At 41.8% G+C, this 27144-nt stretch overlaps 2 protein-coding genes and 1 long non-coding RNA gene across 3 annotated transcripts; 1 reads left to right on the forward strand and 2 right to left on the reverse strand.

The window, feature by feature from the left end:
- Nucleotides 1–1030: 1030 nt before the first annotated feature.
- On the reverse strand, nt 1031–5837 carry CD24 (CD24 molecule). The gene is made up of 2 exons (XM_012572705.5): nt 5676–5837; nt 1031–3093 (listed from the first exon to the last, which is right to left on the reverse strand). The coding sequence occupies exons 1-2, from the start codon at nt 5748–5750 to the stop codon at nt 2908–2910; spliced, it is 261 nt and encodes an 86-aa protein (XP_012428159.2). The 5' UTR covers nt 5751–5837; the 3' UTR covers nt 1031–2907.
- Nucleotides 5838–8964: 3127 nt separating this feature from the next.
- LOC140683687 (uncharacterized) lies at nt 8965–18863 on the reverse strand. Its single transcript, XR_012055004.1, has 4 exons — nt 18735–18863; nt 13777–13890; nt 13424–13619; nt 8965–11465 (listed from the first exon to the last, which is right to left on the reverse strand). It is a non-coding gene; the product is annotated as an uncharacterized lncRNA (long non-coding RNA).
- Nucleotides 17834–22226, forward strand: MTRES1 (mitochondrial transcription rescue factor 1). Its single transcript, XM_030267676.4, has 4 exons — nt 17834–17989; nt 19444–19878; nt 20690–20762; nt 21772–22226. The coding sequence occupies exons 2-4, from the start codon at nt 19454–19456 to the stop codon at nt 21946–21948; spliced, it is 675 nt and encodes a 224-aa protein (XP_030123536.4). The 5' UTR covers nt 17834–17989; nt 19444–19453; the 3' UTR covers nt 21949–22226.
- The last annotated feature ends 4918 nt before the right edge of the window (nt 22227–27144 follow it).

Genomic DNA, 27144 nt, shown 5'->3' on the forward strand with positions numbered 1-27144 from the left:
TGTTTATTTTGCAAAAACTTCCAACACATTCCTTTACTTCTTTTATTGTACTGGCATATCATAGAATTAAGACCCATTGTTGCAGCCTTTTTCCTTGTCTGCCTGTCTTTGGAGAGAGGTTATTTTTAGTTTTACATTTTTAAAAAAAGGTACACAGCCGGGTTGGTTGGTTGATCTTCCTGCTTTCTCTTGGAGCATTTGCAGAAAAGCTAAACAAAGGAACAATGTGCTTTGATACTCCCTGCGTGTTCTAAGATTTAGTTAAACAACCAGCTTTGATAAACTTACCCTGCTCCTTGGTTTGCTCAGCCTACTGGAAAAGCAAAGGAACAGAGCAAAGGCCTGCCACGCTGCATTCCCTCGGCAGCCTTGGGAGGCCTCTCCAGGGGCCCCTTTCCCACTGCCAAATGCAGCCTAAGCATGCCTAAGTGCTTAGGCACTTGTAAATGTGTTTCTCCACATGCAGGGAGTGAAGGTAACCACAGAGAACAACCTTGGGCCTTTAAAGGGTGTTAGAAAGGAACATACCTGGAAAGCAACACAGACACAGTTTTGGAACGTCACGAACTGCAACTATGTGTTACTGAATGTTCATCTGGTTAATTTTTGCTTTAAAGCAATTTTTGCATAAACTCCTACATCTTCCAGTCTCTGTCCTTCATCAAGCATGGTTCAAGTTGTATTATTGGTATGTACCTACTGTATTAGTGTAGTTTGTGGGAGGCAGAAACCTTAAGCAGTTAATTCACACTGCTTGATAACCAGAAGCTGAGAAACAGCTTTAGCCATCATAAGGAAAACTGCTCATTGCCAACAAAAGAAATAAAGAAAACTCTCTCTTAGCACTGTTTGTCTAACATGAAAACATAGTCATAGTCACTTTGGAAGGGAAGAGGCTGTAATAAGCGTGGAAAACTTACTACAGTTACTACAGATGCTAACCAAATCTCACTCCCTGGTTTCAAAGCGAAATCCAGATTCCCAGTGGCACAAAACCTTCCAGAAAAATAAAACTAATTACACGTCAGCATTTCTAGACCTTGAGGTTTTTAATCACATATACCATCTTGCTTAACAGTTCATTCACTTAACACAGGCAAGGTACAAGTTTTTGTAGAAGTGTCTGGAAGTGCATCTAGAATGCATTGCCTGTCCACTGTTTTATTTACAGGTTTTTTCAATGAAAATCAGTAGCTAATAAATCAAAGCATTATTACACAAACACAAATTACAATCATTAACACTTTACTGGATACAAATGATAAGCATAAAGAAATGTCCATGTACGCTCACTGACATGAATTTGTGTTAGCTTGCTACTAATATATGATACTGTGAATCGGTGATAATATAACTGAAAGACAGATGTGTATTAAAAAAAAATTAGAGAGCCACTCATGTTTGACATGATCTTATACTGAGATAAATATCTACAGACAGTGGTATGATCATGTACATTCACATGTGATCATATCAACATAGTAATTTTTTCTGACAAGATATCATCATCAAGGTAGTTGAACCTCCTCAACAAAGCTTGCTAAGATCAAATACCAAATATCAAATATTTTCTAATATGTTGGATGATACAGAAACAATCTGTGCAAGTGTAGCAATTTTGATTCAGAAAAAAATTTTAAAAAGTAGTATTTACAAAGGTAATTTTTAAATTCAGTGATTAAATTAAGACTCCAGTCTTCATATTCCAAACACCTGTTCATTTAATTTCTTTTTTTTTTTGGCAGTTTGCTCTCCTTTCCCCATTCCTTCTCCCCATCACAAATATTAGCCCAGGTTTAAAGTAGACTCACAATTACAACTCTTCAAAAACCAGTAGGTTATTCACCTTGTGCCAAAAAAAAAAAAAAAAAAAAAAAAAAAAAAAAAAGAAAAGAAGCAACACTATAACATTACTCATAAGATTTCATAAATCCTTCATAATTAAGGAAAGTTCCAGGAGCAAAAACTTATACAACTTAGGAGGAGAAATAAAGGAAATAGGAGACATATATCCATTGACTTTTTTGTTTGTTCTTTCTGAATTTCATTTACAAAAAGCTCCTGGTACTTTTTCTAGTGTTTCCACACCTCCTTTCTCTGGCACATATGGTTTAATATGCAAACAATTTAAATAAAATGTCAAATTCAAATTCCCACCATAAATAATTCCACTCTTATGAAAACTGGTGGGGTTTTAGCTAATTCAAAACTAGCCCTGCCTGGCTAACCATTTGGTTAGGACTCAGGGGATAAATAAAAGGATTCTTGCAAAAAAATTTGTTATTCTATTTTAGCCTTGTAACAATTTAATATAAATGACATCTGGAAGAAACCCTTTTCACTGGTATAGTTTCTTTTCCATACATCCTAATACTCCTAAGTTGTAACCATACAGGCTGTGCAAGAAACAGAATTATTTGAGCTTTTCTGTGTTTTCTACTGATTCTATGAGCCTGCTGATGTTTTTGAACTTAAACAAAAAAATAAAAACTCTTGAAGTCCTTATTCTAAATGATAGATAAACTCTCTAGCCTTTTTTCTTCATGGAGTGTTATTATCCATCCTTATTATAAGATACTGTATTTCTTCTCGGCTTTAAATTTGGTTTGTCAGTATTGTTTCTTTTTGTTTCCATCTTGTTTTTCAGATTCCAACTCATTTGGTGAAAGAGCTCATAATTTTACCTCGTTGCTGAAGTGGATCTTTTCACACTGGTCAGCTGTGAAAGTCAGAATACTGAGTGTTTCTCTAGGTCAGACTGGTAATAATTTGAGTATGGAGTGGAACCAGGCTGGTTTGATGTGGAGTTTGGATTGATTTCTTCTCATGCTGGGTTGGAGATCTAGCCATCTCAGGCGGTTCAGGAAACAGGGTGGGGAGTGGTAGCCATTTCCATGCCAGAGTCTCTTAACAGCAAAAATACATAAGAGAAACTGAGAGAATGAAAAAAAGACTTGTGGTTGAGTGAAGAGAATTTCCATGTCCGTGAGTGGTGGTACTGTTCAGCGAATGTGTGACAGCTGACAGAGAAGTGGAACTTGAAGAATTGTTTGAAGGTATTGGACTTGTTCCATTGGTAGTTCCACAGTAGATCTAGAATGTGGAAAGGAGGGGAAGTAACAAAAAGGGTTATATTGTCTCTTTTTAAAAATCAGAATACATAGTAGTAGCAACAAACACTGTGTAGCCCCCACAGACATAGCACTCAAATGACATATACAAATGCTCACGCCTTTCATTGTGCAGCTAAGGACAAAGACATTTTGAATTGTACGTGTAGGATATGTTAAAGAAATAAATCTAATATTTTTCTAAGTGTATTTACATAAGTATTATTTTATGTAAATCCTTTAATCCTTTCCTAAATTAGAAGACACATAGGTTTCGAAAAACCTCAGGAAAAAAAAAAGTGCAAATGTAGAGCTATGTAAAGGCAAATCTTAGGACAAGAAAGACTTTCAAACAACTGTGTGAATTGCAGACTAAGTCAAAAACAAAAATATAAGGAAACAATGGTCAAGAATCTATTGATACTGTTTCTGGGGCTGGTTTGTGGCTTCCTTTGAAGCAATGGTGGGGCTTAATGTGAGTGGATTTAATACTTCAACCTCTCTTATCTTGGTGTGGTAGCACTGAACTGCAGAAGTTAGAACAATGAAGCCATACTGATTAAATCACAAGCTATTGACATTCTTGAAGACACAAAAAAAAAAAAAATGCAGTGAAAAGACTATATATTAGCAAATTTTAAAAATGCTGACAGAAATCAAAATAAAAAAATATCCTTTAGCCCTCATAACTCTGCATTATAGGGACAGAACAAAAACTTGCACTCTGTGCAACCTCAATATCAAGTTATTTCCTACATACGCACAGGAAAATTTTCAAAGATAACCTAAAGCATTTTTATTCCCGTGGAAAAAAACATGTGAGACACAAGAATGAAAAACAAGAGCTAGAATCACATTATCTCATCCCCAAAAATTAGCATAATACAGAAAGCTTGGCTTCAACTCCATGGCAGCAAACTTGTATTCTACCAGAGCATTCTGGTAAGCTCTTAGACTTAATTCAAGTAAAACTACATATTTTTTTAAGGAGGTTAGTTTAATAAGTAATTCTGTCCACAAAAGGTGTCCTTATTTTCTCATGTTTCTAGTGCTGCTAAGAAAATAGATTAGCAGGGGAAAAAAAAAAAATCAATCCCTCAATACTGAAGCAATGAAGTCAATGTTAAATTAATTAGAAAATTGCATAAACACTTTCTTTTTTTATTTCCTACTAAAAAAAAAAAAAAAAAGGCAGACAATAGAAAAATGTAAGAATGGTATAACGCTTCTGGTATTTAGCATTTTTGGCAATCGGCACCATGCTGGAAGCAATTTAGGACTGCAGGAAAAAAATTGCTGTGTTGAAGTTTCTGTTAAAACCGGTCTGAAAGTGATCAATAGTGAATTGCTGAGTTAATAACCTACAAGGCAAGTGCCAGCCTGCCCTGGAATTTTTTTCAGTCTTCATACAAAGACTCCACCATCATTCCACTCTTGGTTATGTATATTTTAAGTTTCCTTGGTTTTAAACAAAAACAAAACAAAAAAAAAACAAAAAAAAAAACAAAAACAAAAAACAAAACTAGTTGCTCAATTTATTCTTCTTTTTTTTTTTTTTTTTTTTTTTTGGTGGAAGAGAATGGGCTTATGTCCAAGTTCCCCAGCATCACAGTAGATGGGACCCCAGAGGTTTTCTCAACGTGAATGTGATAAATACAGAAAACCCAAAGGGTCTGGTCCTTCTCTCAATCACTGCCAAGGGCAAGACTCCACTGAGCACAAAGGAGAAGGGATAATGCCCTTCCTTGCAAACAAAGAGGAGAGGAGGAGGGAACACGATGCAGCAAAGCCGTTGCTGTTTATTTTTATGATACTGTGCTATTCATCCTTTTGAAGAGGTGGTCTCTAGGAACAACACACCGATACGGAGCCTGCGAGCCCCGCTCGGCTTGGCCGCTTAAAGAGAAGCGGATCGCTCCTGCATCCATTACCTTTGCGCCAAGGGCAAGCGCAGCAGCCAGAGGCTGGCGCCTTTGCTTCCAGCCCCTAAACCTCCCGCTCCTGCCGAGAGCCGAGCCCGGCACCAGACCCAAAACCCCGCACCTTCGCTGGGGGGGGAGGATCAGACCCGGGTCCCGCTGCAAAACTCGCGCCTTCCCAGACTCTCGAGTTTGGAGGGACCGTTCTCCCTCTAATCAGCGGGCGAGCGAACGCTCAGCTGTCGCTCACACCGCGGTTCCGCGGCTTTCCCTCGAGGATCCCACGGGGAAGAAAAAAAAAAAAAAAAGGCGGCCAACTCCAACTTCGTCTTTTTGGATTTGACCAGGGTAATGCACGGCACCGCCACCGCCGTCCCAGGGCTCTGGGCTCGCCCCGCCGCCCGTCCGCGCCCATCCCCGCCCCGTCCGCAGCCGGGGCTGCCCGGGCTGGTTCCTCCCGCCCGCCGCCGCCCCGGGGTGCAGGAGCCGCCCGCCACCCCCGGCCGCCCCGGGGCGCCGCGGCGGGCTCCGGGATGGCGCACACCGGCTGGAGCTCCGCCGCGGCGGGGAGAGCCTCGGCGCGGCCGCTCCCGCGGCTCGCCCTGGGGCCGGCGGAGGGAAAGCGCCGAGCCGCTGCGGGGCTCACCTGCGTGGGAAGGAGGAGGGCAAGGAGCAGGAGCCCCAGGCCGAGCCGCGCCGCCAGCGCCGTCCCCATGCCCATCTGGTACTGTCCCGCCGCGATGCTGCTGCTGCTGCTCCTGCCGCTGTGGCTGCGGGCGAGAGGGATGCGCCGCTCCGCCGCGCCCGGCCCTTTTATAGCAGCGCGGGCTCCCGTGACGCCCCGCCGCCGCCTTCCCTCCTCCGCCCCACACCTCTGCTCCCGCCCTCCGGGCTCGCCGGGGCCCGCGGGTCGCTGCCGCCCCCTCGTCCCGCGCCGCTGCGGGCTCCGCTCCCCCTGCCCGGGCTGCTCCTGCCGGCCCCTCTCCGACAGAGCCGGGAGCGCTGCCTGCCCCCTTGGGTTCTTACAGGCGCTGGCCCCTCTCTAGTGCCGGCGTCGTGTTCTGGTATGGAGGGACTGGCACAGGGCTGTGGCGCTTGAGCTGCAGTTACTCCACAGAAACGCTTACGTTTATAAAAACTCCATGCTTTTTCCATTAAAAAAAAAAATAGTGAGTGAAAGAAGGGAAGGTAAAAGCAGCTGTAAATATTTCTAAATGGCGGGAGCAGTGGAAAAAAAGCTGGGGAGTTAAGATCCCATCTTATTCAAAGCTGCCTCACCGTTAGTGCTCAGGCTTCAGACCACAGGTTGCAATTTCAAGCACTCTTTGGACCTAAATATTTTATTATTACCATTATTCTTTAAAGAAACCTATGTAACAAGTGGAACACAAAGTTCTTCCAGCTGTAGCCTCTGTGTAGGTGAGGTTCTACCTTCTGGCACAGTAAATGCTGTATCTCCCCCCTTGGCTGGCTGAAGATTGATTTGGTGAGGCCCTGACACAACCATTCTGATGTCTCAGTGTGTGGACAACTGAATAAAAATAGTCTGTGTCCACTTTACAAACTACAAAAAAGAGACACTCATGCCAGTTCTATTGCCCCAAAGCAGTTATTTCTATTTAAAAGAGGAGCAAGATTCTCTGATGGCTCAGACAAATCAACAGGTTTCAAAATTTGATAGATTTGTGTTTATCTCAGAACAAAGTGTGAGGAGATACCCAAGTCCAGCACTATATAACTCATTGGCCACTTTCAGGGGCTGGACTGGTTTTGAAGAGCTTCCAAGGGCATTGCTAGAACTCAGTCCAAAAGTGCAGGAAATGTGGAGAGATGCATTATAGAAGCTCACTGTAGAACCAGGTGCTGGGACTTCTGTTGGACAAGAATATTTCATTCCAAACTAAGTCTTTCATTATTTCCTTCAGAATGCCCAACAAAGATATAGTTATTTTATTTTTCCAGAAATAAAGGCATTTTGTAAGCTGTACCACCCAAGATATCAGTCCGTATTCTACACCAGGACAAAAGAGCTGTGATAAGTCTGAAGCACTTCTGAAGCAACATTTCCTTCATTCTGATCATAATCATAGTCCAGTCCTTAACTATAAGAGACATAGTCTGTCAATAGAGTGACTATGGAAACAGTCAACAAATTGATGGTCTTATGTCTCTGAATATTCACTGGTTGTCTGCTGAAAGCTGGATGCCAGAAGATGGGTTTTCATGATTATGGAGATATAAGGAGAGAAAAAAGAGAACTGTGGAGGATTTAAAATGACAGAGGAGCGACAAAGATGAAAACATTTCTATCACTACTTTTTTGCCTTGCCAACAGTTAGTTTTGGTTGTCAGAGTTAAATGACTCACAAATGGTGGGGAAGGTCACCTTTCCATACAGCAGATAAACCTAACACTACAGAAAAGTGAAATTCCCTGTGAGAGAAGTCATGTGAATCACAGCAATAAAGTCAGGGCTCACATGATTCTGACACCAGATTCTCTGGAGGAGATGAAAAATGAAGGGAATCCAGTTAGGGCTCTACAATAGCTAAAGCAAAGAATATTCTAGTGTAAATCTGACAGAGATGGTTGCAATTATTATTCTCCCATCTTGTTTGGGAGAAAAGGAAGTGATACAGCTGTTGCATGATCCCATAGGGATCATAACTGGCTGGTCCAGGTTGAAGCAGCAGCTGAGACACTTAAATGTCAACACCAGTACAGATGAGAATGAGAGAATAACAGTCAGATGGCCTTTCCCATTCTCTCTACTTGGGCATCTTGCCTGAGGTTTGTAAAAAAGGAGGATGATGCACAATTCTTATAAGGTGACATGAAGAAATACAGTATGATATAACTTATTATTATTATTATTATTATTATTCAGTGTATTGCACTTTCAGTGTTTTAAAAATTTTCATTTAAAATGAGGGTATCTTTGTTTTTGCTAACAATATTTTAAAGTCTGTTTCTCTATTTAAAAATAAAGAAAACTAACAAGGTTTAAAAACATTTGGCAGAAATTGTAAATTACAGAAATATAAAACTCTGTAAAGTTTATGTTTGGAGGCCAAAAAAAAGCATTTTTGAAATATACCTGAAGTACTAATAGAAATAAGGAAATGTACTGTCAGCAAGGAAGAAATGCTAAAAATATTTTAAGCCCAAGACTTTCATTGAAACTTTTGTCATTGGAAATTGTAATGCCTAACACTCCATTAGATTTATACAAGCAACTTTCCCCATTCAGGAAAGCTGCAATATTGATTCCTCCTGAACACATAAATCATCTGCATTCTTAATTCCAAAATCTTTTTTCTACAACTGAATTCTATCATGAAGTCTGCAAAAGATATATCTGAGCAAGAGTTCAGGATCTAATATATGGATTTTTCGACAAGGCAAGGAATGCTGTGAGCTGAGAACCATACGAAGTGAAGTACTGCTATCTGGTGGCCAAAAGGAACTTCAGATATTTTTCTTTCAGAAAAGACAATGCATTCCCTCAATCAAACACCCTTTGATAGCAGCGTGCTCTTAGAGTTCTCATCATGCTGAGATACAGTGTTAAATATTGTTGAATCCCCATTGTTCTGCTTCCTTTATTTTTTATCCATAGGTCAGCACCTCCCAGCTAAATACATAGTATTTGATTAGAAAGGCTAGCAAAGAGCAAGGAGAAAATGACCTTGATCTTTTGAGTTAAATGTAAGTTCATATGTATATTCCACTAGTGACTTTTAAGTTGATTGAACTTCGCAATAGGCATAGCTCTCAGTTCAGTGAGCAGAAGCAAAACTTGTGCTGCTTTGCATAATGCATTGGAAAACAAGATCAGCTAAAATGACTGGCAGAAAACCCCAACAGTTATCTATAAAAGGAGGCAGAGAAGTCTACAAGACACATAAGTAATTTATTCAAATACATTATATTTGAATAAAAAGATTTAGCAAAATAAGTGTAGACATTAAGTGGAAATAATGAAAGATACTTTTGACTTAACCATTAATTTACTCTTACCTTTTAGATGCTAATCTTGATCCATCTAAAGTATTTTAGGAGCATCAGTTGCCAGTGAGAATCACTGGATCCTGTGCTCCCCCAGCCAACTCTTCACTCTCCTTGCTTGTGCATAGACTAGAACTTACTACTTATATATTAGAGCTTACTACATCTTGTGGGTCCTCTCAGTGTCTTCATCCATTTCAAGCTCAGGCTACTGCAGCTCTCCCTGCTCACCTGAGTCATATTATGCATTTTTTTAGTAAATACCCCCTATGAGCTTATGCATTTATGTATTAGAAACTGATGTTTTTTCAAAAGACAGATTTGGAGAAATCCATTTTTGCAGTGTTCATCAACTAGCCCATGTATGATGATCTAAGCTGACATCATCTGGTGATATGTTTCCTTGATATCCATTTTTAGCATATGGTTATGCCTTGAGAAACTCACAGGTCAATATTTCCTAATATTTCCTACAATTTCCTACAATTTCCTAAGATTTAGTTAGTTAGGCTGGCTCTTCTCTTGCTGCTTGTTTAGTGGAAAGGGCCTGTGTTGCAGCAGCTCCAGCCATATAATCAAAATTTGCCAGATATTTTGGAGCAACCTTCCTTACAGTTCTATCTTCACTACCATTGCAGACAAGACTGAAATACTGATGGGACTGGCTGAAACTGATTTTAGACAACTGGACAAAGCTGTTTGGCATATGTCTTGGATAAGAACTTGAAATACATATTGAGGATTGAATTTCCTCTTCTAGTTCATATTAACTTTTTATTAGTAAAGCTTTTAATGGAAGTCATGAATGGTGGTAACGTAAATCTCCATTTATTGGTAATAAATGTTGATTAGATTCAGCTACACGTGTCTTCAGGCATGGGCCTTGCTGCCATGATGCAAAGCCAGAATTCCAGCAGTGACACTGTTTCCCTTCTGTGTTGATCCGAGACAAAGGTATTGGGCCGGTTAGTTAGAGGTATAGTTATAGAAGTAAGCAAAACCATGATTTCTAGACCTGGAATCGTAAGCCCTGGAAGTTTGAATGGAAGGGAAATTGTGATTCCAGAAACAGTCTCAAGAAGAAATGCTGCTGCTTTAGTGTCCATGGATTTTTTTGACTTCAAGGGATGGTGCCAGCCTACACAATTAGGTGTGGCTTCAGATCTGCTTGAAAGCACGCCTTTCTCCCTAAGTCAAACAAACTCTTGGGTGACATCAATACAAATAAATTAAATGGTAGCAGAGCCTGTTCTTTGGCCTTCAGGCCAACTGACATGTCTAACCCTGTCCACACTATTAAACCTTCCCAGTCTCCAGAAAATGGAGGCTAAGTCTAAACTGCCTATTGGTATGTAGCTGGCCCTGGCCTAAGCCAGCCCCTGAACCATGGTCAGGAATTGGTTGGGATCATGCTACTTGGAGTAGGACAAAACCAAGACTGAGCTTTCCTTCACTCATGAGGCATAATGTCAGCTAACAAGTCTATAGACAAGAAGAAGTAAGTTACCAAAGGTCATTTATGCCATCTTCCAATTTGAGGGAAGTTTAAACATTATACTCAGGAAAAAAAATCAGTGAAGGGTATTCCACAGCCCATAGGCCTTCTGTGTGTTTGCCAAACTTATCATCTTTGCATAATATTTCTCCTAAGTCTTCTTTCCTGCAAGTTTGTATTGCATTGCAACAATTTTTTGCATTGCATAGTAAAGTGCCCATATAATAATGATGACCAGATTTGTAACAAAGTGTTTACTGGTTGAAAACATACCAGACACTTTGCACTGAGAGAAGGAAGCATTGCATGACAGCAGTCATCTACATCTAAGTGAGTCTCCCTGGAAACCCTTGATGGGTGATGAAAGGAAACAAGTGCTTCTATGACGTAATTAATCTCATTTCAACACAGACATCTGAAATAGATTAATCACTTCCTGGAGATGCGGACATCTCTTCACCGACTCCTAAAAGAGCATAGATGATTCACTCTGACATTTGCCACTATATTTGCCTGTAGTTTGAGGAACAGATTCAGTTCCTTCAAGCTTCTTCACAGGATTTTAATGCTTTTTTTGTCACTTTTCTTTGTACTCTCTCAAATCTATCTTAATTAGATCATTTTTTCCAAAGTAGCACACACTACTTAAGATAAGACTTCAGCATGCAACAACTCCATCGATGCGGCTTAGAAAGAACAATTTTTCCCAACTGTTTTGTTTTGTTTGTGGTTTGATGCAGTTTTGAGATTATTTCACTCCAGTTCTTGAGCAACAGCGCAATGTTAGCAGTTTTCCCATCTCCCTGAATTTTCGTTCTATGTTAAGACTTATTAGTAATTGTAGTTATTGCAGCCAAGTTCTTCTTACCATTATCTTGAGTATTAGCTGCGATTTCTTCCACTGGATTTGATATTCCACATTACTTCTCTTACCTGGGGATAAAAAATTAGTTATTCTCATACTATACTGCCCCTTTGCCACGCTTTCTTCCAAACAAATGAAAATACATACACTTAAAATCTCTGCATCCTTATTAGTCATTTTAATCATCATCATTAGTTTATGACTGCTGGGATTTCTTCTATACCTGACACTTTACAAGATCTATGTTTTCAGCCCTGCATATGAAGCATTTTTTTTCTGATAGCAGTGGAAGTCTTTATCTTATTTAGAAAAATGTTGAACATTCGTACCTTGCAATTTGGATATTGTATTGTGCTTCCTTTTGTTTTGTTTTGTTTTATTTTGCTTTGGTTTTGGTTTTGGTTTTGTTTTGTTTGCTATTGTTTCCTTGGTTTTGTGGTTTGGGTTTTTTTGTTATTGTTGTTTATTTACTGCTTTCTCCTTGCCAGTTAACTGGGTAGATTTTTACCCACAGTTATCAAGAAGATTGTCTGTATGAAAAGAGACCTGTCTTATAAAGTACCTAGGTTCAGAATTAATTACTAGTCATGACTGCTGCATGGCATCCTGAAGGGGTTATTATTTTATAATCTTTTCTGGGTAATTTCTAGTTTGAGTAGAGGAAGGCAGAGATAACAAAGTAATGAGAATGAACCACAGATAAATCTGATAAACGGGAAGCTCTAAAGTTGTATGGGAAGATACAATATTATAAACCAAAATAACAACAAATATGATTAAAATGTGTATAAAGCAGATCAGCTCTTCTTCCATTTAATAATAAAAAGAGGGAGTAGCCTAGGATTTGAAAAGACGTACTGCTGAAAGGAAACATGTATCACTAGGAGCGTTAAGACTTCATGTATCTTTTAAATGGAATTCTTTATCACATGGTATCATTATGCAAGGCACAGAGAAGGAGTGGTCACACAGTGATGAGAACACCCAGAGGTGAAACAGCTAGTGTTGCAAGGACATGCTTCCCCGGGAGATAAAGCATCCCAGATCTTCCTACCATGTGATTTACACATCTTTTACACCTCTGGAGCTGGACATTGTGAAAGGGCGGGACAGCCTTGACACCAAGTAATGTTACTCTGATAGTCCATCCCTCCTTATTGAACTTTTATTGATATTATTTCTTTATATGTGTGTGTGTGTATTTGTGTGTGTGTGTGTGTGTGTGTCTGTGTCTGTGTATCTCAAAGGTGCATAGAAACAGATAAATTTTTCTGTTTACACATGCTAATAAAGAAAATTTGGTCCCTGAGTCATACTGGAAGCTGAAGTACTTTGCTCAGCCTTTTTTCTGCTTTTAAAAACAAACCTGACAAAAATATTGTTGGTTTGGTTTTGTTTGGGGCTTTTAATTTGCTTGTTCTAAGGAAACTTTAATTATACACAGGTGGAAGAACAATTGAAATTTCCCCACTGGAAATTAATAATGCTAAATTTGCATGTGTATATCTTGAATTAGTTACTATCAGTTAGAAAATAGAACATTATTTTCTAGTAACTGAAGACCTTAATCTGAGGAGAATACAGAGGAAACACAGAAGCAAACAAATAATTCAAACTACTTAACATTTTCTCATTGACGATGCTGTTTCATGGCTAATAAATAAGGTTCAAATAATGAATGCTTAATTGATTTGTTTTGGTTTTTATTGCATTTGCCACCCACTGTTAGTGTAGCTAGATAAATCCTAGAGCAGCAACCAACACCAGCAGGACCTGAACACACATTCACTACCGACGGAATTATAGCCTCAAATCCTATCTTAGGAAACAGCGCAATAACTTTTCCTACCAAAAAATCACTGTGTTTTAGACAATTAGTAAACAATAATGTGAGGGTGAAACAACAAAACAAATCTCATTGCAAAACTCTCACCAAATGGGGAAATTAAAGAATTAGCAGTGAAGCTGCAGAGCTTTTAATCTTGGTGTAGCTGGATTTAGTACCAGACTGTAGGAAGTTACTCACTGTTTTCCTCCCAGTTGCTCAACCACTGATGTAACACCAGTTTTCACTGGCAAGGCAGCAATGCATTTCTGGTTTAGGTGGTTCACCATGCTCTGACTGATGGCGTAGGGTCACATCACTTCTTCAGTGCTAGTCAGAGCAATCTGCACTATCCACCTCCATCTTCTTCCTTATTATGGCTCAATGTGGCTTCCTACTTTAAAAGATAATAGGAAGACAAAAGCTGGATTAGTCAGGTAGTGAAAAGGATGGGGAAAAAAGAGAGAATGTTATATTAACAAGTGTCTGTACCTCCATCACTTAAAGAAATACAAAACTGAAACTCATCCACCTTCCCCTACTCCCCTACTTACCCATCTTTAATGTCTAAGATGGGCTTTCAAGGAATAAGTGAACTGCAAGTGAAGGTGCTTTGTGAAACCTTGCTCACTTCTGTCAAGGGCTCTCTGTGCAGGATGCCAATGTGGCTGCAGGAAAAAAATGGACAGAAGTTCATAATGCAGTTGTTATCACAAGAGATGAAGTGGCAACACAAAGAGTTGGTAAGTAGACAGAAGTTTCAGTGTACTGGGATAGGAGCTGAATACACTAAAGGTATCCTAAAGAGAATAAACATGATGTTTTACAGTAAAAGATAGCACAGTAGATTATATGGACAAATGTGTGAGAAAGGGAAGTTTAGAGCAGCATGTCAGCTGGAAAGGCAGCACTGGAAGAGCTAGAAAGGGAGATTCTGCTGCATGAAAGGTAATTTTTCAGAGAGGGGCTTTAGAGAAAGAGATTATAGGATTATTTGGTCACAAATTGAATGTGAGTAACTAACTAGAGGAATTGTCTCTAAGCTATGGACTAAGAAAAAATAACATCTAGGCAGTTACAAAAGGTGTGACATTGGAAGAGCTGAATTAGCAGTCAGGAAGCTCATTATTCAAATGAATATGGACAAACTTAAAGGTGATGCTCATATGGGAACACTCTGTTTAACCAGGCAGCATAAATATGCATAGAACACTGTCCAGTCACCTTGTCACCTTGAAATAAGCACTGTAACTTAAAAAGCGTGTGGTCTCAACAACACAATGCTGGAGCTAAATCTGCAGAGACAAGTAATCTGGTGAGATGTGCATTGCAGAATGTTAGTCAGAGCTACTCACAGCACTGAAATGGTGGCATGGGGCCCTTATTTTGAGATGCAATGAGTGTCAGCAGATCCAGCGCTGTCACTTGACTGACCTTGCAGGGAAACAAAGGTAACAAAAAACCCTAGGCAGTGGGGAGGGAAATCCCAGTTACAGATTTAAACATGCAGGTCAAAAGATACTGAGAATTTTCCTCTCTGGGCTATCAAACCAAAAAGACTAATCTTCTTGTGAGTGAACGGCATAGGGAGTATAGTGAAATACATAAAATGAAAATCATACAAGAGAAGAATAACCTTTCCTAGAGAGGAGTTGACTCCACTGGAAAATAAAAATAAAAATAATCAATTCTATGAGAATAGCCATGGCAAGAACACATCATGGTCAGACTAATAAAAAAAAAAAGAAAAAAATAGACCACCATGAATCTGCCAGAGATGAATGATCACTGCTTCTTGCCAAAACCGAAACTTTTGACTGTATGTTGCTGAGGTTTCATTAAAAAAAAAAAAAAAACCAAACAAAAAAAAAAAAACAAAAAAAAACCCAAAACAAAACAAACCGGGAAAAAAAAAGAAACCAAAACCCCCAAAAAACTCATCTGAAAGCAGCTTAAAGAACATCCTGCTCAGAGGTAGTTATGACTGATGTGTGCTTGAGGCTCTTGCGCGGGAAGCCTGAGCCCACGACAGCTTTGAGAGGAGCTTTTCACTGCCATCTAATGGTACACTGAGCGAAATTACACTGAAGTCTTTACCCCCTCGGAACATTCTGGTTGTAGTATAAAGCAGGATTAATCATTCTTAACTTAATTTTTGCACTGTTTTTTATTAAAAAAGGCACATACTGACCCAGGCTGGGAGTTCCCTTTCATGATCCTTCAACTCTGTGGCACGGGGGGGAGTCTGACAAGAAGACCTGAGAGAGACATTGAAGTTCCTCTATAGTCCAGGGCTGAATGAATCTGGGATGGAGTAGGGTGGGGGAAATTCCAAAAAAACTTTGATAAGCATCTGCTTTCATGACTGACATGTAATAATAACATGATGTACCCTTCCAACTAGATCAACTGGAACAGTTTCCCTCATAGATGGACTAGGAAATTAAGTAAGTGTGACAGAGGTGATGTCTCTGTTTGGGCTTGCGAAATGATGAGACAAATCAGATTTGTGATGCCTGTTCATGACAACCAGGTTGCATTTCCTCTGCATCTGATTAATTTCTGTTTCTGTGAGATGCAATTGTATCATCATATTTTAAGATATAAAAGATGGGGTGACTTCAGACACACTCTTTACCTTGCCATTCATTATGAAGGTGTAGTAAGCATTGTGTAATAACTGAACAACATAGAAAGGCACTAATACTTATATTTTGGTTTACTAAGAGTAAGTTAACCTCACTCTCAGCCATGTTGGATCATTAATCCTCCATGAGACAAATCAAATTCCAAAAGGTTTGAAGAGACTGGGGTGTATGGAAAGACAGGCTTGGGGTGGTTTTTGTAGGGTTTTGGCTGAGGATTTTTTCCTCCTTGAAGAAGGTAGCATTTCTGCTAAGGGAATTCATGCTGCTCTCGACTTTTTTTTTTTTGTTTTGACTTACTATGTGCCATTATGAAAACAAGAAAGGTACTCTTCCTGTACATTTTTCCCCCCTCAGAAAGTATGTATGTATATTTTATAATATATAGGGGAAAGTGCTAATAAAGTTAGAGGCTATCATCTTAACTGAAATAGATCAGAATCTCACAGAAGTTAGCACAGGAACATTCAAAATGCATAAAGGCACAAAAATTTTCAGGGATTTCTTCCCAGTGAAGTTTCTAAGGAGGGGAAATAGCTTTGCCTGTGAATTGTTCCATTGCCAAATATCCCTGACATAAAAACCTCCCATTCAAACATTTTATGACAAAGTTTATACAGGTATAAAATTAAGCAAACACTTTAAATGCCCGTGCTAATTGCACAGCTGCTGTCCAGCAGTAGTTCTGCAGTTATATCACTTTTCAGATTTGCCAGTATTTTTCCAAAGGATGAGGCTCTGTATTTTTTCAAGGGTCTGTCAGGTGAGGTGGCCAGTATTTTAAAGCAGGACTACAAAGTCGAGGAGCTTTTCCATCTGCCAAAATTACCTTAACCTTGTGCAGCCACTTACATGAGGGCAAGATACTACCAATCTGGTTGCATTCTGTGCCTGCTCTGTATGGATACAGAGATTTCCCCAAATGTTGAGAAATTGGAGTGTTCAGAAGCACCAAGAGATTGGTCCACACCACAGAGAAATCTGGGAGAAGGCAGAAGAGAGGATGGACTTCTCCGAGTTTCTGAGCTCCACAGAAATGGAATTATGAATTACCTCCTGTAACTGAGATGCAGAGTAAAAGAGGGAGATGCAATGTGAAGAAAAGTAAGAAAGATAGGGGGGAAATGTAGGCCACAGAAGGGTTTGGATTAGATTGTCATGGTGGCCAAGCCCTTCAAATCAATCTGTGGTTGGAAAACTTGTTCATCTCCTGGAGTGATTTCCTCAGTGAGAGATTTTCATGTTTTTCTGCTTTGGGAATGTGGTCAGAGCATGAGGGGCAGAAAATACAGAAAAAAACTTCCCTGGAAAGCTGGAAAATTTATAATGGAAAACTGCTCCATCTCAGTGGAGCAGGAGACAATCAGTGGCTGGACCAGTCCTCCAGCAGAGGACAGGGCAGAGGTTGGCCCAAGCACAGAGGGCTCTTCCCGTGGAACCTCCCGGTTTGCTGAGGAGGGATTGGCAGGATACCCGCTTCAGCCTGCTGCCCTCCTGTCTCTCTCCCAGCTTGCTCCAGCCTCTTCTCCCAAACTGATGGGCACAGTGTGCAAAAGGGGAGAGGCAGCCCCAAATATCTAGAGAAAGGATGCCAAGAGGATGGAGCCAGGTTCTTCTCGGTGGTGTCAACTATTGGGACACGAGGCAACAGACAGAAAATGATGCACAGGAAGTTTCACCGGCACGTGAGGAAGAACTTTTTTACTGCGCGGGTAACTGAGCACTGGAATAGGCTGCCCAGAGAGCTTGTGGGGTCTCCTTCTCTGGAGATACTCAGCAACTGCCTGGACACAATCCTGCGCAGTGTGCTCTGGGATGACCCTGCTTGAGCAGGGAGGTCGGACCAGATGACCACGGCGGCGCCTTCCAGCCTTGCCCGTTCCGTGATTCTGTGAGAGCCGCCCCGGTTCGCAGACCAGCGGCCACGGGGCGGGGAACGAGCGGCCGCCGCCCGCCCTGCCCGTCCCGCCAGAGGGCGCGGAGCGGGTCCGCCGAGCCCCGGCCCCGCCAGAGGGCGCCGAGCCGGGGCTGCGGCGGCTCCGGGGCTGCGGCTCCGCCTCCGGCGGGCGAGCGGCGGCGCGGGGACGCAGCGCGGCCCGGGCCGAGGCCCCGCGGCACTCAGGTAACGCCGCGCCCCGCGGCCGCGCTCCGCCGGGGCCGGGGCGGGCGCGCCGCGCCTCCAAGGTCGCGGGGCCGGGTCGCGGCGGCGGCCGGGCCTCTACGGCCTCCCGAGGCGGCCTGCAGGGAAGGCGGGGAAGGCGGGGCCGGCCGGTCCCGCCGGCACCGAGCGGCCCGCCGCGGGTCGGGCCGGGGCCGGGGCCGGGGCCGGGGCCGGGGCGGGGCGGGGGCGCGCCGCCCGCCCGAGCGCTACGGCGGGGCGGAGGGGCGCGCCCGCGGTGCCGGACCGGCTCACGGCCCTCAGGGCCCGCTCGCACCCGCCGGCCTGCGCGGAACGAACTAAGGTCGAGCGCTAATAAGAAGCAATAATATTTGTTTGCATGTTCAAATAACTGTTGGAATTTGCTCCCGAACTGAGGAGGGGACTGCGTCTTCTTCGATACCTTCTTATAATTCCAAGTATAGGTCATGTATTTTAAGCTCACATATTTAGATACAAGAAGAAAGCCGGCGGAGGTGTGGTTATTTTTATATGGCCAGTAATTGCTCTCATTAATCGGGGCTTTTTTTTCTCAGCCACAAATACCGCCTCATTTCATATTTCGGCAAGGGTCACTTGGGTGCGGGAAACCAGACTCTAATATCGTAAGGAAACACGTGTTTCCGTGGATATAAGATCAGAGTAAAAGCCAGCGCAGCACCCAACTAATAGGGGCTGTAAATCAGTTTCTGAGAGCGTTGAACGATACCTGCAGTGTTTTGGTGGTGTTTCCACCTACTTGTCCCAGGCTAGAGAGAGGAACAGCAGCACCGGGGAGCTTTCATGTGAGCCTGGTGTTGCCCGTGTCGCTCCTGGTGTCACGGCTGTTGCAGCCGTGTTATTTCTGCCGAGCAGTACCGCGGCGCCAGTTCCCCTCCGGGGAAACAGGGGGGGACGTTGTGCCGCGTTTTGCCACGCAGGAGTGTTGTAGTCCAAGCAGAAACGGAGGTTAAGCAGCTTTCGGCTTTTCTGGATTTGCTTGCTTGCAGTGTTCAGCAGCTTGCTTGTGTTGACAATGACTCATGATAAATAGAGATCTCCCTGTGCTTTTTATGACACAGATAGCGGCGTTTCTGTGTATTTTGTGAACTGTATTTCAGATGTAGGGAGGAAAGCACCACAAATGTGTTTGCACAGTTAATGTTGAACACCAGAAAAGGAATTTAAAATGGAATATTCTGTTGGGCATTTCTGCATTTGTTTCTCATCTGATGTCTTAGCTCTTTGTAGCTTTAGCCAGTTTATGAGAAAGTTGGATCATAAAGCCACCTAAAGCCTTGTGCTTTCAGGTGATACATCACTGTATGGGGAACTGAATACTCATCTTTTTGTAGTAACTTATACCATATGTGGGGAAATCCTTCCAATCCATCAAAGCAGTTGCTCATTTTTACATAGGAATGTTTGTTTTATTTTAGGTTATATGCTATGACTGGCTTCAGACTCCCCATCAGCACTTTCAGAAAACTAAATGTTTGGTTTGGACTGTGGGAGAAATTCCCCTCAAATAAACTGTATCCCACTTGGAGGAGAAGCTTATTCTGCAGCTGTCAAGCAAACACAGTAAACTACAGAAGATGTTTCAGTTTTTCCCCAATCAGACTCAGTGCATTAAGATTCTCTCCAGAGTATATCTCAGTACTTTCTCTGAGGAACAAAAGCAGCAAAAGCTCTAAAAGGAGCAGACAAAGCATACAAGAAGAGGAGGAAGAAGAGGATGAAGATGAAAGTAATTTGGAAGATGAATTTGAAAATGACCCCAACATAGTAAAAGATTACAAGGATCTTGAAAAAGTAGTGCAGTCTCTTCGATATGATGTGATCTTGAAAGCTGGCCTAGACATGGCAAGAAAGTAAGTACAGAAGAAACAACTTGCTAGTGAGAAAGATGTTATACATCTAAAATTTGACTTTTGATAAACTTTTATTGCTGGAATAACTTAGTATTTGTGCGTGTTTTTGTGGTGTAGCTTTTTTGATTCTCTAAATATATATTTTGGATGTATGGACATTCCTGTTTGTTTCACCCTACCCCCCTTGAAACAGCCTGATTTTGCTTTTCCCTGTCTGCAGTATTTCTAAGATTGCTGAGGAGGCATTTTTTATCACTTCCTATTTATTTAAAATAAAGAAAATACAAAATACTGTACTAAGGTCTAATTTGAGATTGAGGAAGTAAAATAATGCAGTATTTAATGAATGGAAAAATAGGGGATGGTAGGTATCAGTTTCACCGGTCCACTAGGTACATGTGCAGTCTATAAATGTATCACAGTGATTGATCTAATGCAACCTGCAGAAGTCTGATATCACTGTGTTGTTAGAACAGAATATTAGTATAACTTGATCATTAACAAATTATTAAACTGGCTGATGCAGAAAAGGGGATATTATTTATTGAATATTCAGGAGACAGATCTATAGAAACAGCTTTTCTGGCACAGAGCAACTATATGGTATTATTTAATTTAATATCTGTGAAAGCCCTTTTCTTTACTTCCAGTTCAGTCTGTCCTGACCTTAAGTGAAAGTGTCCTTTACACACAAATTAGAGGTGTAGAAATGTGCCTTGTCCATGAATGGTAGTGTTGTGTTTCTGCAAAGAAACAATTGCATTTGGTTTGCTGCACACTGTAACTGCAATAAAACCTTGTTTTTCTTCAGTAAAATAGAAGATGCATTCTACAATAATGAACTCAGGCTGAATGGAGAAAAATTATGGAAGAAAAGTAGAACTGTAAGACTTTTTTAAATTTTTTTTTTTTTTTAATATAGTACAAGAAAATAGCTAAGGCATGATCTTCTCCCTCTAGATCACTCTGCAAAGGTGAATGCACAGGAGTTCCACCCTGGGGGGGATGGTGTGACCATGGTTCCCTGGGTAAAACATTATTCCCTAAGGCAGACAGGAAACTTGTGTAGTTGGAGAGTCAAATTTAAGGTTGAAAGTCAGGAGAAGCCAGCAAGGACAAAACATTTTAAGTTGCTGAAGGAAGTGATGGTATCACTGTGTGAGATTTGATGGAGTAGGAATGATTAAATCTGAGATATTGGTGGAGCAGGCACATGATTAAAGAAAAAGAGGAAGTTTGATGATAGAAAGGGATTGAAACTGGGATGACTGAGGGAAGGTTGTTGTACCTGTAATAGAGCACACAGGACCAGAGTTAGGAGAGAGCCAGAGGGGTCACCAGACATATACTTCTACCAACCCTTTCTTCATGTAAGGATGATCCTCGGTGGTGGCTACTGTCATCAAAAGGCAATAGGATGAGAAGTTTTGATTCCTGATCCCATAGAGTTAAGGCTGCTTTACGAGAGGTGTATTGCTTCTGTGACTTTGAGAGGAGCACAAGCAGTTGCTGAGCACTCTGTTCTTTGAAACACTTTAAACTGTTTTAAAGGCATGAGGAAGAACTTTGCATTTTGCTGTTGATAGAAAAAGATTGGTGGGAAGCACACTTTGGGAGAAAAAGACATACATAAAACCATTTTCACAGAGTTGGGTGTTGGTTGTGTAACACAGAGGGTGAAGCTCTTGGCAGGGAAGGTCATGAGACATGTAATTGCATATTGCCACGGCTTTCCTAGAAGTTCATCGTTGGCGATCTATAATAGGTCAGGTATTGGCTGCCTTCCTCCTCTCCTGTGAGATAAGAATATTAAGTGGAAAGAAAGGAAGATTGTGGGGATTTGTTTTCCTCAGGGAATGTTTATAATCACTCATCTTTTCTTTCTGTTTCTAGGTGAAACTTGGTGACACACTGGATCTCATACTAGGTGAAGATAAAGAAACAGGAGCTGCTGTAGTTATGCGGGTAGTCTTAAAAAAATTATCTGACAAAACTGAAAGTGAAAAATACAAAGTTATTTTGAGGCGCTGGAAAAACTTAAAAGTGCCCAAACAGGATGTACTGAAGTAACTAGGGGTTGCATGTGGCAGCATAAGATTTTTGCAGAAAAACATATTTTTTTGTTAAATATGAATTTTGGTTGAACAAAATTACAGTACCCTTTTTTAAGGGCTTGTGTCGGAATCTTATCTCGCTCTGCTGCGCACATCAATAATTATGCAATAAAGCCTGTCACTTTTTGCTGTTAGCTTTGTCTTGTGGTAAACTGTAACTTAAAAGATCCAACACTTATATTTCCAGGAAGTTTCTTATAAATAATGAATCAATAAAGACTGATTTGATCACTATTTAATTGCTGTCTAATTCTGTTAATCAGAAAGGTTACATTAAAGCTGACATCACATCAAGCAAAATTGCTTTCTTTGTTTTATCTCTGTATTCATGAAATAGGGCGAAAGCCATCAGTTACGTAAAGTTGCTTCTTTTTTCATTATTTAATCGTAATTAAAGGTTAACAGTACCAACTCTATGCTTGTGTATGATGCTGCTATACCAAGAATACAGCAGGATACCGACTGCAGTGGCATATTTCTAAGCAGGAAAACTTCATGGTGACAGAGAATCATATAATCAGAACAGTTGATGTTGAAAAGACAAGATCATTGAGTCGAGCTATTAACCCAGCACTGCCAAGCCCATCACTAAATCGTGTGTCTAAGTGCCACATCTACACGCTATTTAAATACATCCAGGGATGGTGACTCCACCACTTCCCTGGGCAACCTGTTCCAATGCTTGACAACTAATTCAGGGAATAAATTTTTCCTGATACCCAATCTAAAACTCACCTGGTGCAACCTGAGTCTCTTTCCTCTTGTCAAATCACTTGTTGTCTGGGAGAAGAGACCATCCCCATTCCCTATCACTGTCTGGGCCCAGCCATCCAGACAGGTTTTTACCCAGTGAATAGTGCACCTTTCCAAGCCATAAGCAGCCAGTTTCTCAAGGAGAATGCTGTGGAAAATATCAGAAGCTTTACTAAAGTCCAGGTAGACAACATCCACAGCCTTTCCTTCATTCATTAAGGAGGTCACTTTATCACAGATGGAGATAGGGTTGGTCAAGCGGGACCTTCCTTTCAGAAAGCTGTGATGGCTGGGCCCAATCCCCAGTTGTGCTGGCCATGCCAAATGATGCACTCAGGATTATCTCCTCCATGACCTTCCCCAGCACTGAGGTCAGGCTGACCAGCCTGTAGTTTCCCAGGTCCTCCTTTCAACCCTTCTTGTAAAAGGGCATCACACTGGCTGGCCTTCAGTGACCTGGAGCCTCCTGGGTGAGGCAGGACTGTGGGTAAATGATAGAAGGTGGCTCTGTGAGTTCTCCCACAGCTCCCCGAGTACGGTTGGGTGGATGTCATTCAGCACCATAGACTTGTGTCTAAATGGTACAGCAGGTGACTGACCATTTCCCCTTGGATTATGGGGGCTACATTCTTCTCCCTGTTGTCCAGCTCAGGGGTCTGAGTACCTGCAAAACAACTGTTCTTACTATTAGAGACGTAAACAAAAAATGTGTTAAATACTTCAACCTTCTTTGTCAGTTCATTTCCACCCACACCCATCCAATAAATGATGCAGATTCTTCTTAGCCAGCCTTTTGTTGCTAATGTATTTATAGAAACATTTTTAAATGTATTTTATGCCAGTAGCCAGATTAAGTTCCTTTTTCTTCCAGTTTTCTCTCTGCATAACCTCAGAACATCCCAGTAGTCCTCCTGAGTTGCCTTCTACTTCCAGAGGTCATAAACTCTCCTTTTTTATTGAGTTCCAGCCAAAGCTCTCTGTTCAGACAGGTCAGTCTTCTCATCAGGTGTGTCAGGAAGTTAGGAGTAAACCATGGCAGTGATACTCTGCTCTGACGGAGGATACAGATCAGTGAGGAAGTCTGTGTAGTACTGCTGATTTTTACTGTTTAACTTACCATGCAGAGGAAGATGAAATCTCAGATTGTCATGTATTAATTTCATTGTGGCATTTAGGTGGATATTTAATACTTAGGCTTTGTAAGGAGCTGAGCAAAGGTCAGACCATACTGGGGTGAGAAGCTCACGTCTGGATTAATTCAGGAAAATACTGTCACTTAGGACAGCCATCTCAGGAATGACCACTTGCACTTAAACATGCGCTTTCTCCAACACAACTTTTTGGATGAACTGTGAACCATGAAGATTTTTTATTGTTTATATATGTTTAGACAGCCACACACAGGTGTGTGTCTGCAGGAAAGCTGGCCAGTAGGACCAGGTAGCTACTGTTCATCCAGTCTGGCTCTGCTCCCAACCTAGTCTGGAGAGCCCAGAACAAAAATTGCCCTGAAGAGGCAACAGGAGCATATTCCAGGACACTTTTTCTTTCATGCCAAAAGCTACTTAATAGCTGTGTTTAATCAGGGTGTACCTCTCTATAACCTCAACGTGATGGCTGCTGAGTGAAGGATTTAGAGTAGTTTTTTGTTTTCTTCAGGCACAGCTAAAATGTGTGCTGTTTTGTTTTGTTTTGTTGGTTAGGTTTTTTGCTTTTATTTGTTTTGTTTTTAGCTTGGTTGGGTTTTGGTTTTTCATTCTGTTTTGCTTGGTTTGTTGGTTTTGTTTGGTTTGTTTTTTTTTTTCCTGATTGTGTAGATGTTTAAAGATGAACATACATGTTTAGCTATTGAATTACAGGCACAGTGGCCTTTATAAAAAATTGTTCTTAAGAGGACATGATCCTGGAAAGCTCTCCTAGGGGATTTTGGTGATCCTTACTCTGCAAAAGTGAAGGGCCTCTGCAGAGCACCCAGAGGAAGACAGCAGGCTGTACTTTCATTGTGAGCATTGCTGTCACCACTCTGTTTGAACTTGCACCAGCTGCAATGGGAACGAGATGCATCTTCTATTCCCCAACTCCACTTATTCTTGCTATTCTAAGTGGCTGCCATAATCTCCAGGGGTGCTGAGAGAAACAAGTAGAGAGGTGTGTTGTAATATGTCAGTGAGCTCCAGCTGCTGGTCAGCAACTTGTCAAATGCTTGTCAGCATGTACACACTGCCTGTCACCTCCAGCAGTAGTAGCTTACACCAGAGCATGCAGGACCAGAGGAAGACCCTACTCAAAAAATGCCAGGAATGCACTGTGGCTTGGGAATAGCAAAGGTATGGATGTGAAGAAATTAACTTTCTGAAAAGGTCTGTTCTGTGCAGGATGAAAACAGTTAACAACAACAACAAAAAAGTCAACACCTTCTTGGCATCCAAGATGAGCAGAGACGTTGCATCCCTGAGATCCAGTAACATACCAAAGAGCACTTAGCAAGGTAATTTGAATAGAACAGAATATAAATACAGTATTACAGCAAAAAGTTAAAGTTTTAACTTCTGGAAAAGCCTTTTGGAAACTAAAGTAGATGAGTACAAACAATCAAGACCTAGCCTGCTCCTAATGATGACAGACTTTTCACTAGAGCCTGTCATGACAGGACAAGGGGCACTGGTATTAAACTGAAAGAGGATAGATTTACATTGGATACAGGGAAGAATTTTTTTTTTTCTTATGTTGAAGGTGGTGAGACATTGAAAGAAGTTGTCCAATTATCCCCCATCCCTGAGGCCTTCAAGGCCAGCTGGATGGGGTTTATAGCAACCTGGTCTGGTGGAAGGTGTCCCTGCCTATGGCAGGGAGTTGGAACTAGCTGTCCCTTAGAGGTCCTGTCCAGCTCAAATCATTCAGTGATTCTATGACTGTCACCAAAATGGGGCCCTCACTGACAGCAGAAGGTAGAAACAGGCTTTCACAAGTTTTAAGTGTTAATCCACCAGTGGTATGAGCTAAGGAAAAGACAGGCAGACTTCCTAAGGAGTCCTGTGATGTGTGAGACAGCCCTCTGTGGTTTCAGGATTGAAGGGGTTGGAGAGGGAACTGTACCCATGTGCTTCAAAATAGAAAGCTTCAGTCACAAGGCAGGGTGATCTCAGAGGAAAAGTATGACAGCAGGAAGGTGAGTAGCTGTTCTGCTTGGCTACCCTGATCTGTCCTGGATAAGCTTCTCTATTGATCAGACGTTTTTATTGGGGTCAGACACTGCTAAGCAGGTTGCACTTGTTTCTGCAGCCTTTAAATATCATATGAGCTAAAACTGTGACCCAAAGAAGGGTCAGAATGTGTACTGGGAGGTGTAGGAACAGGCATGTCACATCCACAGTTTTTGCTGGACTTGTAGGGGGCATGTAAAGCACACATAAACTGATCTGGGGATCAACCACTCTCTGTGGTGGAAGAACTACATGAAAGGGCTTCTTCATGAAGATATTGCTGAGAGGTAGAAAGGGGAGGCTTGAACAGCCTGAGAAATGACTGACAAGTTCACAAGAAGCTATCCAGACCACTGTGCTGTCCAAGGCACCTCTGGATTAATCACAGGCAAACCCACCTTCATGCTGGATGTCAAGGCATGGATCTGCAATGTGCAGCCTGCCTGCCCTTGCACAGATGGATGATCTGATCCAGATGACTTTGCCTGGTCCCATAAGAGGCAGGCACTGTCAGACTGTGGGTGGAGGACCCCGTTGACCCTGGCACAGCCTGCAGCATTACCTGCCAGCTTTGTGTGTCTCTCTTGCTGCAGGAGCAGCGCTACACAGCTGCAGAATCTGCTGCATGTGGGCCAGCCTGCATTATGGAGCAGGGCATGGGACAGTTGAGTCCTGTGAAGGAATAGTGGGGAATTGCTCCCACAGGAGTTGGACTTGGGTCTGCCAGAAGAGAGCCTGGTCAACTAAAGCAGGCATATACTGGCACTCCTGAATTGGTTCTGAGTTCTGCTGCCCACAGACTGACAGAGAGGCAGGGTGTATTCCCTGACCCTTCTGGCCACACATAATAAGCAATTCTATTTTTCTTAGAACAGAAAAGCACCCAAGTGTTTCTGAGGGGGAGTTGGGTTTGGGGTTGTGTTGGTTGATTGGTTTGTTTTTTTTGTTGTTTTGTTTCTTGGGGTTGGTTGCTTTTTTCCTGTAATGGCATGTCAGAACAGGACAGTCTGCCTTCAACACCTAACAAATTACAGTGCTCGGTATGGAAGGGAAAGGAATGCAAAGGGATGCATGTGAGCCATGCACATCTGAGCACTACTGAAGCTAAAATTCATTGGTTTCCAGTGCTTCTGCATACAGACAAGCACTACAGGGAGGGAGACCCTCTTTTGTTTGAGCTCTTGGAAGAAGGAGAG

The sequence above is a fragment of the Taeniopygia guttata genome, chromosome 3 (assembly GCF_048771995.1).
Source record: "Taeniopygia guttata chromosome 3, bTaeGut7.mat, whole genome shotgun sequence".
Classification (NCBI taxonomy): Eukaryota; Metazoa; Chordata; class Aves; order Passeriformes; family Estrildidae; genus Taeniopygia; species Taeniopygia guttata.

Bases quoted from the DNA above. Each gene is read 5' to 3' on its own strand.
- CD24 (XM_012572705.5), bottom strand. From the start codon at position 5,750: ATGGGCATGGGGACGGCGCTGGCGGCGCGGCTCGGCCTGGGGCTCCTG. The intron at 3,094-5,675 runs GTGAGCCCCGCA...TCCACATTCTAG, and splicing joins CCCTCCTCCTTCCCACGCAG to ATCTACTGTGGAACTACCAA.
- MTRES1 (XM_030267676.4), top strand. From the start codon at position 19,454: ATGACTGGCTTCAGACTCCCCATCAGCACTTTCAGAAAACTAAATGTT. The intron at 19,879-20,689 runs GTAAGTACAGAA...GTTTTTCTTCAG, and splicing joins GGCCTAGACATGGCAAGAAA to TAAAATAGAAGATGCATTCT. The intron at 20,763-21,771 runs GTAAGACTTTTT...TTCTGTTTCTAG, and splicing joins TATGGAAGAAAAGTAGAACT to GTGAAACTTGGTGACACACT.